General features: G+C 45.5%; 1 protein-coding gene across 3 annotated transcripts in view; it reads left to right on the forward strand.

Moving 5' to 3' along the window:
* tyro3 (TYRO3 protein tyrosine kinase) overlaps positions 1–13,781 on the forward strand; it is a 29,795-nt gene extending 16,014 nt beyond the window's left edge. Inside the window, exons 8-20 of one of the 3 annotated variants that reach the window (XM_085767826.1) lie at positions 651–763; positions 1,123–1,152; positions 1,883–2,021; positions 2,817–2,940; positions 3,703–3,797; positions 5,826–5,921; positions 6,276–6,356; positions 7,623–7,715; positions 7,863–7,984; positions 8,134–8,243; positions 10,096–10,255; positions 11,041–11,177; positions 13,227–13,781. In XM_085767826.1, coding sequence (XP_085623952.1) covers positions 651–763; positions 1,123–1,152; positions 1,883–2,021; positions 2,817–2,940; positions 3,703–3,797; positions 5,826–5,921; positions 6,276–6,356; positions 7,623–7,715; positions 7,863–7,984; positions 8,134–8,243; positions 10,096–10,255; positions 11,041–11,177; positions 13,227–13,722 — 1,796 coding nt within the window. In that variant the 3' untranslated portion in view covers positions 13,723–13,781. Of the gene's footprint in view, positions 1–650; positions 794–1,122; positions 1,153–1,882; positions 2,022–2,816; positions 2,941–3,702; positions 3,798–5,825; positions 5,922–6,275; positions 6,357–7,622; positions 7,716–7,862; positions 7,985–8,133; positions 8,244–10,095; positions 10,256–11,040; positions 11,178–13,226 lie in introns of all 3 variants that reach the window. The other 2 variants (XM_085767827.1, XM_085767824.1) reach the window with 2 other exon arrangements.
* The last annotated feature ends 96 nt before the right edge of the window (positions 13,782–13,877 follow it).

Raw genomic sequence — 13,877 nt, forward strand, 5'->3', positions numbered from 1 at the left:
TGTGTGTGTGTGTCTCTATTTGTTTGTGTGTGTGTGTGTGTGTGTGAGGTCCAGCTGGACCTGGTCCAGCAGATTCCAGTTCTCTCCGTACAATCAGCTTTTGTCTGTGGCCTCAATCCATGTGAAAGGACCGAGGCCTGAGGCCTGAGGCCGAGCGGCGCCCCCTGCTGGCCTGGGGGGTGGGGGGGGGGCAGTGTTGGTCAACAACAACAACAACAGACTGTGGATCAACATGGTGCATCCAGACTGCAGCTGGTCCTGGATCAGGCTCCATGGACTGCAGTCTGACCCTAAATTAAAGCTTTTTGCCCCAAAATGAAGTTTCCATCTTCGTGCTCGTGTGCAGCCAGTGACTCTGACCTGGTGAAACATGGAAGGACTCAGGCCAACGTGTGTGTGTGTGTGTGTGGATCATGAATGAAGAGGATTTGTTAATATCTGCTCTACAGTCGTTTACAGTGTGCGCACCCACATTTTCTCATATGTTTGTGCTCCTAAAACTTTAAGTTAGGGGGCCACTGTGCTCCGAGTATAAAACGTTCGTCTGGACCAGGACCTGGACCGGGTCTGGAGCTGCAGGTCCAGGTCTCTGGTTCTAACCGGTCTCTCTCTCTGTGTGACCCGTCTTTCTCTCTGTGTTTCCGGTCCAGTCCCGCTGGTGGCCCCCAGGAACCTGAGCTTGGAGCTGTCGGAGCAGCAGCTGACTCTGAACTGGGCCCGGCTGCAGGACGAGGAGCTGCAGGGCCGACTGCTGGCCTACAAGGTCCAGTGGACTCTAGGAGGAGAGCTACAAGTGAGTTACTAGCTGCTGTTAGCTGCTACTAGCTGTTAGCTGCTGGCCTACAAGGTCCAGTGGACTCTAGGAGGAGAGCTACAAGTGAGTTACTAGCTACTGTTAGCTGCTACTAGCTGTTACTAGCTGCTACTAGCTACTGTTAGCTGCTACTAGCTGCTACTAGCTGCTGGCCTACAAGGTCCAGTGGACTCTAGGAGGAGAGCTACAAGTGAGTTACTAGCTACTGTTAGCTGCTACTAGCTGCTACTAGCTGTTAACTAGCTGTTACTAGCTGCTACTAGCTACTGTTAGCTGCTACTAGCTGCTACTAGCTGCTGGCCTACAAGGTCCAGTGGACTCTGGGAGGAGAGCTCCAAGTGAGTTACTAGCTACTGTTAGCTGCTACTAGCTGTTACTAGCTGCTACTAGCTGCTACTAGCTACTGTTAGCTGCTACTAGCTGCTACTAGCTGCTACTAGCCGCTACTAGCTGCTACTAGCCGCTACTAGCTGCTACTAGCTGTTATTAGCTGCTACTAGATGCTACTAGCTGCTGTTAGCTGCTACTAGCTGTTACTAGCTGCTACTAGCTGCTACTAGCTGCTGTTAGCTGCTACTAGCTGCTACTAGCTGCAAGGCAAGGCAATTTTATTAGTATAGCCCGTTTTTACCACCAGTTTGTCTCAAAGGGCTTTACATCCCATAATAACAACATCCTCTGTCCTTAGACCCTCACATCCACTGAGGAAAAACTCCATGGAAAACCCTTTTAACAGGGAAAACCAGGAGAAAGCTCAGGGTGAGCAACAGAGGAGGGATCATCACCCAGGACAGAGATGTTGTTACAGACAAGACAACTGTTTACAGTTTGTCACAGAATGTGCGAAATATGGAAATGCTAGCAGCTACTAGCTGTTGTTAGTCGCTGTTAGCTGACCCACACAGAAACAGTCGTCGGTTCATCACTGTGGTGCGTTCAGGTGCGTTCAAGAACGTTCAGGTGTGTTCAGGTGCGTTCAGGTGCGTTCAAGAACGTTCAGGTGCGTTCAGGTGCGTTCAAGAACGTTCAGGTGTGTTCAGGTGCCGTCTTCTCTGTGGTTTTTCCCAGGAGCCTTTGCTGTTCAAGGAGAACGTGGCTCAGCTGTCGGGCGGCGGCCGCTTCTTCAACGCCTCCTTCCAGGTGACGGCCTGCACCGCCGTGGGCTGTGGCCCCTGGACCCCCCCGCTGCTGGCGCTGCCCGCCGCAGGTAGGTGACATCACTGTGACATCACTGCGGTCCGACCAATCAGAGGCTCAGGGTGTTTCTCTGGTCCCTCAGTTTTGTTTTGTTTTGTTTTTCTCAGCGTGAATAAAGAGCGTATATTACGGTTACTATTGCGTGTCGAGGAGAAACTAATTTGGCCTATATCTAATTTGGTGTTGGGTTTTGTACTAATGTACTTCTAAATAACATAATTGCTCCAGAAGGGATCACATTTATGACAATATTAAATTCACTAATAGGAACAGGGATTCTGTATTTTAGGATCAATTCTTGATATGTAAATAATGATCTGAGTTAAACAACTGATGAACTGAAAGTATGTTGTGTATAAACCAATGGGGGTAAAATAAAGATTTGTTTCTATATACTGTATAATGTCTCTATTATTCCATATGTAGTATCTATGTGGGGACAAATGATGCTTATAGATTAATGACCAGGAAAGAAGCATCTGTTTGTGGAAGTTGGATAGTTTTAAGGGGATTTTTTCAATATTGTAATTACAAAATAAAAGGAAATTTAAGCCTCCTAATTAAGAGAAAATAAAGTTTGGTATGAAGTTCCAAATTGAAGAGGGGTTCTTGAGGAATTGTTTTAGCCAATTAATTTTAAATGTATTATTCAAAGTGTGAAAATCTAAGAAGTTAAGACTGCCCTTATCATATGAATTCATTATTACTGATTTTTTTTATGTAATGGTTTTTGTTTCGCCATACAAAGTTAAATAGCATCTTGTGAATGTGTTTTGTGATGTTTTTGTTATCTGTGGTCCCTCAGTGCAGGTGGCGGTGCCGCGGAGCCACATGTGGGTGGGGCTGCTGCTGGGGCTGCTGCTCGCCACCGTGGTCGGCCTCATGCTGACCGTCACCGCCCAGCGCCGCGGCAAAGAGACGCAGTTCGGGTACGAGACGATGAATGAATGAATGAATGAATGAATACTTTATTTCAAACATGTGAATAACATATTACACTTGAAGCACTAGTCGATAAAAACCTTTGTATGTTTAAAAAGGAGTAGGAAGAAGCATTAGCTTATTAATTCCTACCCCTTCTCCACCTAGTACAGTGATTCCCAACCTTTTTTGGCTCGTGACCCCATTTTGCCATCACAAATTTCTGGCGATCCCCAATCACGTGCATTCATGTGATAGCAGCCGCAAATCATGTGTGAGCTCAGATATTTTTATATGCTGCATTTTATGTGAACTGGATTTATATTCGAGAAAGTGACAGTATCCAGTTGTTTAAGATTGTGTTTAGTGTTTTTAATCATAATTGTAAAATATTTTTTTAATATTATTTATTTATATCAATTACTAGACATTTCAGGGGACCCCATTGGAATTCCAGGCAACCCCATGTGGGGTCCCGACCTCAAGGTTGAACAAAAACCTTAATGTTTGTCATAGCCCTCTTCTTCCCTGTACCTTGTGAATACCGTCTGTTTGTTCCGCTGTTTGAATCTGCTCGTGGTTGGACATCGTCTGAGCTCCTCCGCTGGTCTGTTCCACAGCTTCACTCCACATGTTGAAATGCAGAAGGTTTTTAAAGTTGTGTGTGCCGTGCATACAGATGTTTTAGGTTCAGTTCCCCCTCGATGCGTTCAGGGACGCGTACGTACGTTTGCACGCAGCAGGAAGTGACGTTGTGTCTGTGTGTCCAGGTCCGTCTTCAAGGGTCCGGGTCCAGAGAGCTGCGTGTCCTTCACCGCCGCCCGGTCCTTCAACAGAACCGGCGCCGATCCACCAGAGTCCACGTGTGAGTAGTGTTGTTGTTGTTGTTGATGTTGATGCTTTGTCCACTAACAGTCTGAGTGATCGAAACTGAAGTCACATGTTCAAAACTCTTAACACAGTTTGCAAAACACAAGTCCATGTGGACCAAACTGTGAAGCTCTTTTCATTACTTTCACACTAAATGCATCAGTGACCACAGTCACCAACACTCATGGAGTCTTTTCTCAGTTATAGTTCACCACCTGTTAAACACTGGACTGTTACAGCACATTTTTCAAACGCTAACACACTTTGTTCAAAACAGTTAAAGGGACAATGAGGAGTTTTGTAAAAGTGAAGTGTTTCCACACTACATTTATGAGCCTCCGCACCGTGAAATTCTTTGACCGGGTCAAGACAGACTCATGTTTTCATTCATCACGAATTAAAGTCAGAGGTTGGAAGACGATCACATACCGTCGTAGTTCCCACCATAAACGGAGATTCATACGGCGGCGTTATTCTCATGACTCGCCACGAAACCGAAAGTAAAGAAACGCTGGTCGGCTCGCCCAGCATTTCCACCACCTTACATTATCTCTTGTTTTGTGTTCTACCTCTGGAGATTCTGCATTTTTCTCTTTACAGTAAACTTTTTATTTTTTGTAAGGTCCCTTAGTCCCTACTATGCAAGGGCACAGAGAAAGTACATTTTCTTGACGTAAATTGCTGCATTCCTGATTCATTCTTGTTGCAGTATATTATCTAGAACACTCAAAGTGCAAAGATATTGCAGTATTTATTTTATAATACAACTGATTTACAGATTTTGAAAAAAGAAAATCATTCAGGGGCGGTGCGTGGCGCAGTGGGTAAAGCTGCCGCCCCATGTAGAGGCTATAGTCCTACAGTCCCCCTTTCCTGTCTATCTCTACTGATCTATCAAATAAAAAAAATAAATTAATTAAAAAAAGGCAGAAAAAGAAAAAAAAATCATTCAAAGATCAAATTTATTTTAGGTAATGTTCTTTGTTGTTAGCGTTTTGTAGTTAAGTGTGCTAAGAGGGACAGTGTTTGTTTCCTCAGTGATACTATGTGCTAGTGTTGTGGTTGAATGAGCTCATTTTGAGACATGTATGAAGTGTTTTGTTGGTGATGAGATGAACTGTTTAGCTGAGATGCCTGATGGAAACGCTGCTGTGTTCAGGGTTTTGAACATGTGACTTCAGTTTCGACCGCTGCTTGTTAGCTATCGAAAAAAACAGTAGAATAACCTGGTTGGTGGAAACGGTCGACGGGACGACTGAAACCAGACGGAGAGAGAAGAGAAACATGACCGACCGGATCAGACGAGGAAATGAGAAACAACAGCGAGGATGTAGTCTGAGATAAACCACACCCTGTCTTCTCGATGTTTCCTTTTCCAGCTTTTAACTGTGATGTTTAGGTTTTACACAGATGGAAACGCTGCTGTAGTTTAATATCGACTCTGTTCTCACTGCTGGAGTCAGTCCATCATTCACACTCAACACCAGTCAGTGTGTGTGTGGACGGACTCACACTGCACTGCAAAAACTCAAAATCTTACCAAGAATATTTGTCTTATTTCTAGTCAAAACTAATCCTATTATACATAAAATCACCTAAAAAGCAGCTTGTTTTTAGACACTTTTTACTTGATTTTCACTTGAAATAATGGAGCAAGTTTTTCTTTCTTATCACAGACACACAAAAAAAACTACTTATTCTACTTATTTCAAGTGAAAATGTGTTTGAAACAAGTGAAAATGATCTAAAAACAAATTAATTTTTAGGTGATGAGTCTTATTTTAAGTGGAAAGAGTTTAGTTTTGACTAGAAATGAGACATTTTGACAAGAAATAAGACAAATATTCTTGTAAAGATTTAGAGTTTTTGACAGTGTGAGTCTCTGTGTGTAGCCTGATGTTTCCACCACACGGCCTCCTGCAGGTACCTGCTGCCTGTCGGCCAATCACAGAGAGGGGGCGTGGCCCTGAGACCCTACTCACTGTGTGTGTGTGTGTGTGTGTGTGTGTCTGTGTGTGTGCAGTGGACAGTCTGGGCATCAACACGGAGCTGAAGAACAAACTGCAGGACGTCCTGATCCCAGAGAGACTCCTCACACTGGGACACATGCTGGGCAAAGGTACACAACTACACAACAACTACAGCTACACAACTACAGCTACACAACTACAGTTACACAACTACTACACAACTACAGCTACACAACTACAGCTACACAACTACACAACTACAGCTACACAACCACTACACAACCACTACCACACACACACACTCCAGCATGGGTGTGTGTTGTACACAGTCCAGGTGTGTACAACACAAACACAACTGCTGACCTGCAGTGACACGTTGTGGTGAGACTGTCACAGTAAAAGCACTTCCTGTCCTCAGACTGTCACAGTAAAAGCACGTCTTGATGAGTTATCCTCAGGTGATCTGTGTGTGTGTGTGTGTGTGTGTGTGTGTGTGTGTGTAGGTGAGTTTGGCTCGGTGCGTGAGGCGTTCCTGAAGTCGGAGGACGCGTCCGTCCAGAAAGTTGCTGTCAAAGTGCTGAAATGTGAGTGAGACCTTCTTCTTCCTCCTCTTCCTCTTCTCCTTGGCTGTATTCTAAACCACATATTATACTGCTAGTACGTACTGATTTGGCCTAGATACAGTATGTAGTATAGAGTATGTTATTTACTATACAGTATCTACTGTAGTACACAGTACACTGCAAAAACCCAAAATCTTCCCAAGAATATTTGTCTTATTTCTAGTCAAAATGTCTCATTTCTAGTCAAAACTAATCTCTTTCTACTTAAAATAAGACTCATCACCTAAAAATGAACTTGTTTTTAGATCATTTTCACTTGTTTCAAACTAATTTTCACTTTAAATAAGTAGAAAAATCTGCCAGTGAAAGCAACGTTTTTTGTGTTTGTAATAAGAAAGAAAAACTTGCTCCACTATCAGATTTTTCTACTTATTTCAAGTGAAAATCTGCTTTAAAGAAGTAAAAAGTGTCTAAAAACAAGCTGCTTTTAATGTGATGAGTCTGATTTTAAGTAGAATGAGATTTGTTTTGACTAGAAATAAGACAAATATTCTTGGTAAGATATTAGATTTTTTGCAGTGTATGTAAACTAAAGTTAAATCTGCAGTATGATGTCCCACCGATTCATAAATCTCTCCAGCATCTGACCAGTCTACATTGTGTCCTGTATCCCACAATGCAATGCTCCCCTGACGTCTAACATTAACCACAGACGGTAGTGAAGTATCGTTGCCGTGTACTGTAACTATGTTATATAGTTTAATAAAATAAACCTTACTGCAGACTGATGTGTTGATAGTAAAACATGTATTTGTTGATGTAAATGTGGTGGTTTGTGTCCGTAGGCTCCAGAGCCCCGAGGCAGCGCTGCTCTTCTGTCCAATACACACAGGAAGCTTCACTTTACATTCACACTAACTAATGCTACTGATACAGCTGTTAGATTTATATCACTGAGACCAACATTTATCTCCTAGAAATAACTTAACCAGCCGGTGGTAAACCTCTAAAAACCTGCGGGTAAGTTAATTAGCGATGGTTTTCTCCCCCGGGATGACGACGGAGGTTGGCCGGCCGAGCAGCTCTGCAGAGCAAACTAATAAACAGCCGTCGTTTGGATAAAATGGCCGTATATTTGGATCTAAACAGTTACTTTCTCACATGAAAACATATTAAAACTTGTGTGTGTGTGTGTGTGTCTGTGTGTGTCTGTGTGTGTGTGTGTGTGTGTGTGTGTGTGTGTGTGTGTGTGTGTGTGTGTGTCTCTATGTGTGTGTGTGTGTGCAGCTGACATCACGTCGTCAGAAGACATTGAACAGTGTCTGAAGGAGGCGGCCTACATGAAGGACTTCCACCACCCCAACGTCATCCAGCTCATCGGTAACACACACACACACACACACACACACACACACACACACACACACACACACACACACACACACACACACACACACACACACACACACACACACACACAGACACACACACAGGGCTCAGGTGTGTGTGTGTGTGTGTGGTCGACAGGTGTGAGTCTCCATCGGCGACCAGGTCAGCGTCTGCCCGTTCCCATGGTGATTCTTCCCTTCATGAAGCACGGAGATCTGCACACGTTCCTGCTGCTGTCGAGGCTGGGAGACACTCCCTTTGTAAGACCTGTCTGTCTGTCTGTCTGTCTGTCTGTCTGTCTCACCTGTCTGTCTCACCTGTCTGTCTCTCTACCTGTCTGTCTCACCTGTCTGTCTGTCTCTACCTGTCTGTCTCACCTGTCTGTCTCTCTACCTGTCTGTCTCTCTAGGACCTGTCCCTCCAGACCCTGGTCCAGTTCATGTTGGACGTGTCCAGAGGGATGTCCTACCTGAGCAGCAGGAGCATCATCCACCGAGACCTCGCCGCCCGCAACTGCATGTCAGTCCCCCCCCCCCCCCCCCACTGTTAGATCCCCTAACCCTACCGTCCACCTGGTTACCACGGCAACCTAACTCTACCGTCCGCAATGTTTATTTCCGTAGGATGAGTCCGGGAAAGTCCCTCCTTCCCCGCCTCTGATTGGCTGGATGAATTCTCCTCCGATTGACGTCATCTCACAACAGTACTGTAGTAAACTAAAATACACACAACTGAAACATTAAAGCAGATATCATCGGCACGGCCGTTTCGGCTAATGCTGTGTTCAAGGCAGGCTTTTGAAACCGTAAGTTACAGCTTCAAGTCACAACTACGACTTGGTAGCGTTCCAGGTAACCCGTAGCTCGTGTTTTTACCGTCCTGTTGTCTGTGAAAGTTCCCTATAACGGCCACTCGTAACTTCCGACCCGTGAACTCGTACCAGATCGAACTGGTATGACTTCACAGGAAGGAAAAACACAAAGTACGAGTTTCCTTGAACGCACCATGAGTTAGCAGCCCCCGCCCTTGTCAGGCATCAATTGGTCCTCGTGCTACGTCACCACATTCACGCGCATCCCTTGGCTGCACACACAGCCCTTCATGCCGTTCTCTCCCCTCATTGGATAACACTTGTATCCCACAAGGAAAATGTTCTCCTCGGGTTACAGCAGAGCAGAGTGACGGAGAGACTCGTGTTTAGGCTGAAATACTTCATGTAAGTGATTGCTGACGGAAAATAGGACTATTTAGGACTTATATTAACAAAAACATTCCACTGATATCTGCTTTAACTGTAATCAGACGCCATGGCGTAGCGGTTTGCATTTTCGCCTGCGGTGCGGTGAATCCGAGTTCGATCCCCGCTGGTTTCACATTCCGAAAAATGTATTTTTTTTAGGGCTGTCACAGAGTTAACGCGTTAATCGCGATGAGATTAATTAAAAAAATTAACGCGATTAAATTTTTTAATCGCGGTTAATCGCGGCCCATTTTGTCCTCTGTCTGCTGGACTGGAGGACTGGAGTGTGGGACCTCCAGTCCAGTAGGTGGCGGTAAGGCACCTTCAAGTTGGTTGCTACACAAATATACACAGTCTAACATATATCCACAGCTCCATCCATTCATTTTTTGAGGCTTTGTTGTCAACAAATGCACGTGGCCAGGCAGAGGCGTAGCAAAGTAAAGGGCAATTTCCACTGGATGCAATTCGTTTCAATTCTGTGTGAGTTTCATGCATCATGTGTTATGATTAGGTACTAGGCCTGCTAGGTCTGGTCTAAAAGTTGTTTGTCTAGAGATTATAACACTTTGGAGGGTTGAAAGTCCAAAGCGCCATATATAATATTTTTAATAGAGATTAATCGCGAGTTAACTATGGAAAAAATGCGATTAATCGCGATTAGAAAAATTAATCGTTTGACAGCCCTAATTTTTTTATTTTATATTCCAAGTTTACATTTAGAGTTTGAGAGAAGTGTAATTGTGCCATTGGTTGGGTTTAGCCAATGAAGAAAGGAGTTGGTTAAGTTTAGTAAAAAGACCAGGTAGAGGCTAGACAGGCCAGGTAAGCAGAGAGAGTCCAGGTAGATCTAGGCACTTATCACACTTTACCGACAGCCTGCGTTTCACAGCCAAAACAAACAACCAATCAGGCGAGAGTCCTTCTAGCCAATCAGAGTCGAAAATGGAGTCCATCTAGCCAATCAGAGGCGGGAACGGCGGGTAAGGCGGGACTTTCCCGGACTCATCCTATGAAAAAAAATATCGCCTACCGTCCACCTGGTTACCACGGCAACGCGTGTGTGTGTGTGTGTGTGTGTGTGTGTGTGTGTGTGTGTGTGTGTGTGTGTGTGTGTCTGTGTGTGCGCAGGCTGGACGAGAACATGAGTGTGTGTGTGGCGGACTTCGGCCTCTCTAAGAAGATCTACAGCGGAGACTACTACCGCCAGGGCTCCGTGTCCAAGCTGCCCGTCAAGTGGATCGCTCTGGAGAGTCTGAGCGACAACGTCTACACAACGCAGAGCGACGTGGTACACACACACAGACACACACAGACACACACACACACACACACACACACACACACACACACACACACACACACACACACAGAGATACAGTATCTACCAGGGTTCTTACGGATTCTTAAAAAGTCTTAAAAGGCAAAAGGAATTCATTCATCTAAAAACAAGGCCTTAATCGGCATTAAAATGTCTTAAATCAATTTTTCAAACGTCTTAAAAATGTTAACACATAGTAAGTGGTATTTTATGGTTGTAATTAGTCTCAAATCTCAAAATAATTGGTAACATTCTGACATAGAGAAGTTAGTGGCGGCCGTCAACGCTAAATTTCTCACCGCCACCAGCTCCCGAGTCAGTGTTGTTGTTTTTTCAGACTTTTTATGCATTTATTTTGAAAGGACAGCTGGAAAGAGACATTTATTTTGAAAGGACAGCTGGAAAGAGACATTTATTTTGAAAGGACAGCTGGAAAGAGACACAATCCAATGTTCATGTAGCAGTCACTTTACCTTGGATCACAGAGGAAAGTGGGTCAAATTGTCCCTAACTCTATGTAATAGATGTGGTGGTTTTTTTTTCTTTTTTCTGCATTTGTGTTTATTATGAAGTCGGTCTTAAATTTCATTTCAAGTGGCTTTAAAAAAGTCTTAAAAAGTCTTAAATTTAACTTGGCTTAAGCTGTAGGAACCCTGTCTACATTTCACATAATGCATCTTGGTGACGTGTGTGTGTGTGTGTCTGTGTGTGTCTGTGTGTGTGTGTGTGTGTGTGTGTGTGTGTGTGTGTGTCAGTGGGCCTTCGGCGTCACCATGTGGGAGATCATGACTCGGGGTCAGACTCCGTATCCTGGAGTAGAAAACTCTGAGATCTACGAGTTCCTCATCAAAGGAGAGAGACTGAAGAGACCAGCAGACTGCAGGATGGACATGTGAGTACACAACTACTACACAACTACTGCTACACAACTACCAGACCAGCAGACTGCAGGATGGACATGTGAGTACACAACTACTACACAACTACTACACAACTACTGCTACACAACTACTACACAACTACCAGACCAGCAGACTGCAGGATGGACATGTGAGTACACAACTACTACACAACTACTGCTACACAACTACTACACAACTACCAGACCAGCAGACTGCAGGATGGACATGTGAGTACACAACCACTACACAACTACTGCTACACAACTACTACACAACTACCAGACCAGCAGACTGCAGGATGGACATGTGAGTACACAACTACTGCTACACAACTACTACACAACTACTGCTACACAACTACCAGACCAGCAGACTGCAGGATGGACATGTGAGTACACAACTACTACACAACTACTGCTACACAACTACTACACAACCACTACACAACTACCAGACCAGCAGACTGCAGGATGGACATGTGAGTACACAACTACTGCTACACAACTACTACACAACTACCAGACCAGCAGACTGCAGGATGGACATGTGAGTACACAACTACTACACAACTACTACACAACTACTGCTACACAACTACTACACAACTACCAGACCAGCAGACTGCAGTCTCTGCTGCTGCTTTAGCCGCTAACAGCGGCAAACGCTGCCTGCAGCCGAGCGGCTACTTAGCATTAACTGTGTTTACATTGATTAGCAGATAAACAAACTTAATACGTATTGATAACGTCTCTGTATATATACATTCATGAAAATGTCCGGTTTTCATTGTTTTTCATGGCACCACGAGTAGCAGTAGTAGCGATGACTTTGTTGTGTTAGCGATGGACGCGATAACGTCGGTGGACCCGGAAATAAAGTTGTGACGTCAGGACTTAAAAACTGGATAGGGATTATGGCAATGGGCCAATTTTGTTAGCCTGCCTCCACCTAAAGTTGCTAATTAGCTTAGCTCAAACACTGGAAGTGTATAGGTAGTGTTAGCCTGCCTCCACCTAAAGTCACTAATTAGCTTAGCTCAAACACTGGAAGTGTATGGGTAGTGTTAGCCTGCCTCCACCTAAAGTCGCTAATTAGCTTAGCTCAAACACTGGAAGTGTATAGGTAGTGTTAGCCTGCCTCCTACCTAAAGTCGCTAATTAGCTTAGCTCAAACGCTTGAAGTGTATGGGTAGTGTTAGCCTGCCTCCACCTAAAGTCATCAGGGAAACTCTTCAACTCTAAACGGAAACCGGCGGGCCGATCTTCGTCAAGCTAGCTACATCGAGGGTAGGTTAGCTTCCTATTTCAAAGTAAAAGCACAAATTCTATCCTCATGGTTTTCTGTATGTAAAGGACAACGGGTGTTTTATTTTGTGAAAGTAACCGGAAGTGCGTTGGTCACAACGGCTAGCTTGAGTAGCGCCGAATTCGTCCGAACAAAATAGTAAACAGCTGGTATTTAGACAAATTAACGACACACTGCTGATCTAAACGGCTACTTTCTCACCTAAACATGTTTGAAATGTGGATAAAGTGAAATATTTACAGAGTTTAGAGCTAAAATGAAATCAGCTTCTGACTGCTGATTTCAGCTCAGGTAGGAGGCAGGCTAACACTACCCATACACTTCCAGCGTTTGAGCTAAGCTAATTAGCGACTTTAGGTGGAGGCAGGCTAACACTACCTATACACTTCCAGTGTTTGAGCTAAGCTAATTAGCGACTTTAGGTGGAGGCAGGCTAACACTACCCATACACTTCCAGCGTTTGAGCTAAGCTAATTAGCGACTTTAGGTGGAGGCAGGCTAACACTACCTATACACTTCCAGTGTTTGAGCTAAGCTAATTACGGCGATACGGCTCTATCTCCCTTGTTACTACACGCACAGTGGAAAGGATGGTGTCTATCTGCTGGTCATGGACTCGGGAGTGAGGCAAGACACGGAAAAAAAAAGTTGGCGTATCCCTTTAACATGTTGGAACCAGTTTGATCTGTTTAGAATCACACTCATCTATCTCTCTGCCCCCCCCCCCCCCACAGTTATGACCTCATGCACAGCTGTTGGAGCCCCGTCCCAAAGTGCCGTCCCAGCTTCCAGCAGCTGGTGGAGCAGCTGGAGTCTCTGTGGCTCAGCCTGAGCCCCGCGCCCCCCCACAAGGAGCCGCTGCTCTACGTCAACCTGGAGGGGGAGGAGGGGGGAGGAGGAGGAGGAGGGGGAGGGCCGTGGCCCCCCGAGGACGCTGCCATGGCAACCTGGGGGAGAGGAGGAGGAGGAGGAGCGGAGCAGGAGGACTGGATGATGGTCGGGTCGGGGGCCGCGCTCGCCATCGGGGGCGGAGACTACCGTTACATCATCGGTCCCTGTGGGGGAGGGGGAGGGGGGGGGGCCGAGGAAGAGGAGGAGGGAGAGGAGGAGGGAGAGGAGGGAGGGGGGAAGAGGAGGGGAAGGAGAGGGGAGGAGTCAATGGACACCTCACAGGAGGGGGAGGGGGGGAGAGGGGAGGAGGACGAGGACGACGCCGTCATCAACGTCTGAGCAGACGAAGCTCCGCCCACTCAGCAGACGAAGCTCCGCCCACTCAGCAGACGAAGCTCCGCCCACTCAGCAGACGAAGCCCCGCCCACTCATAGACCAGAGCGGCATCTGAGAATGAGTGATGCATCCTGGGTAATTTAGGGGCAGCGCCCGGC

This window comes from Trachurus japonicus, chromosome 22 (assembly GCF_045865225.1).
Source record: "Trachurus japonicus isolate A0001 chromosome 22, Traja_1.0".
Taxonomy (NCBI): domain Eukaryota; kingdom Metazoa; phylum Chordata; class Actinopteri; order Carangiformes; family Carangidae; genus Trachurus; species Trachurus japonicus.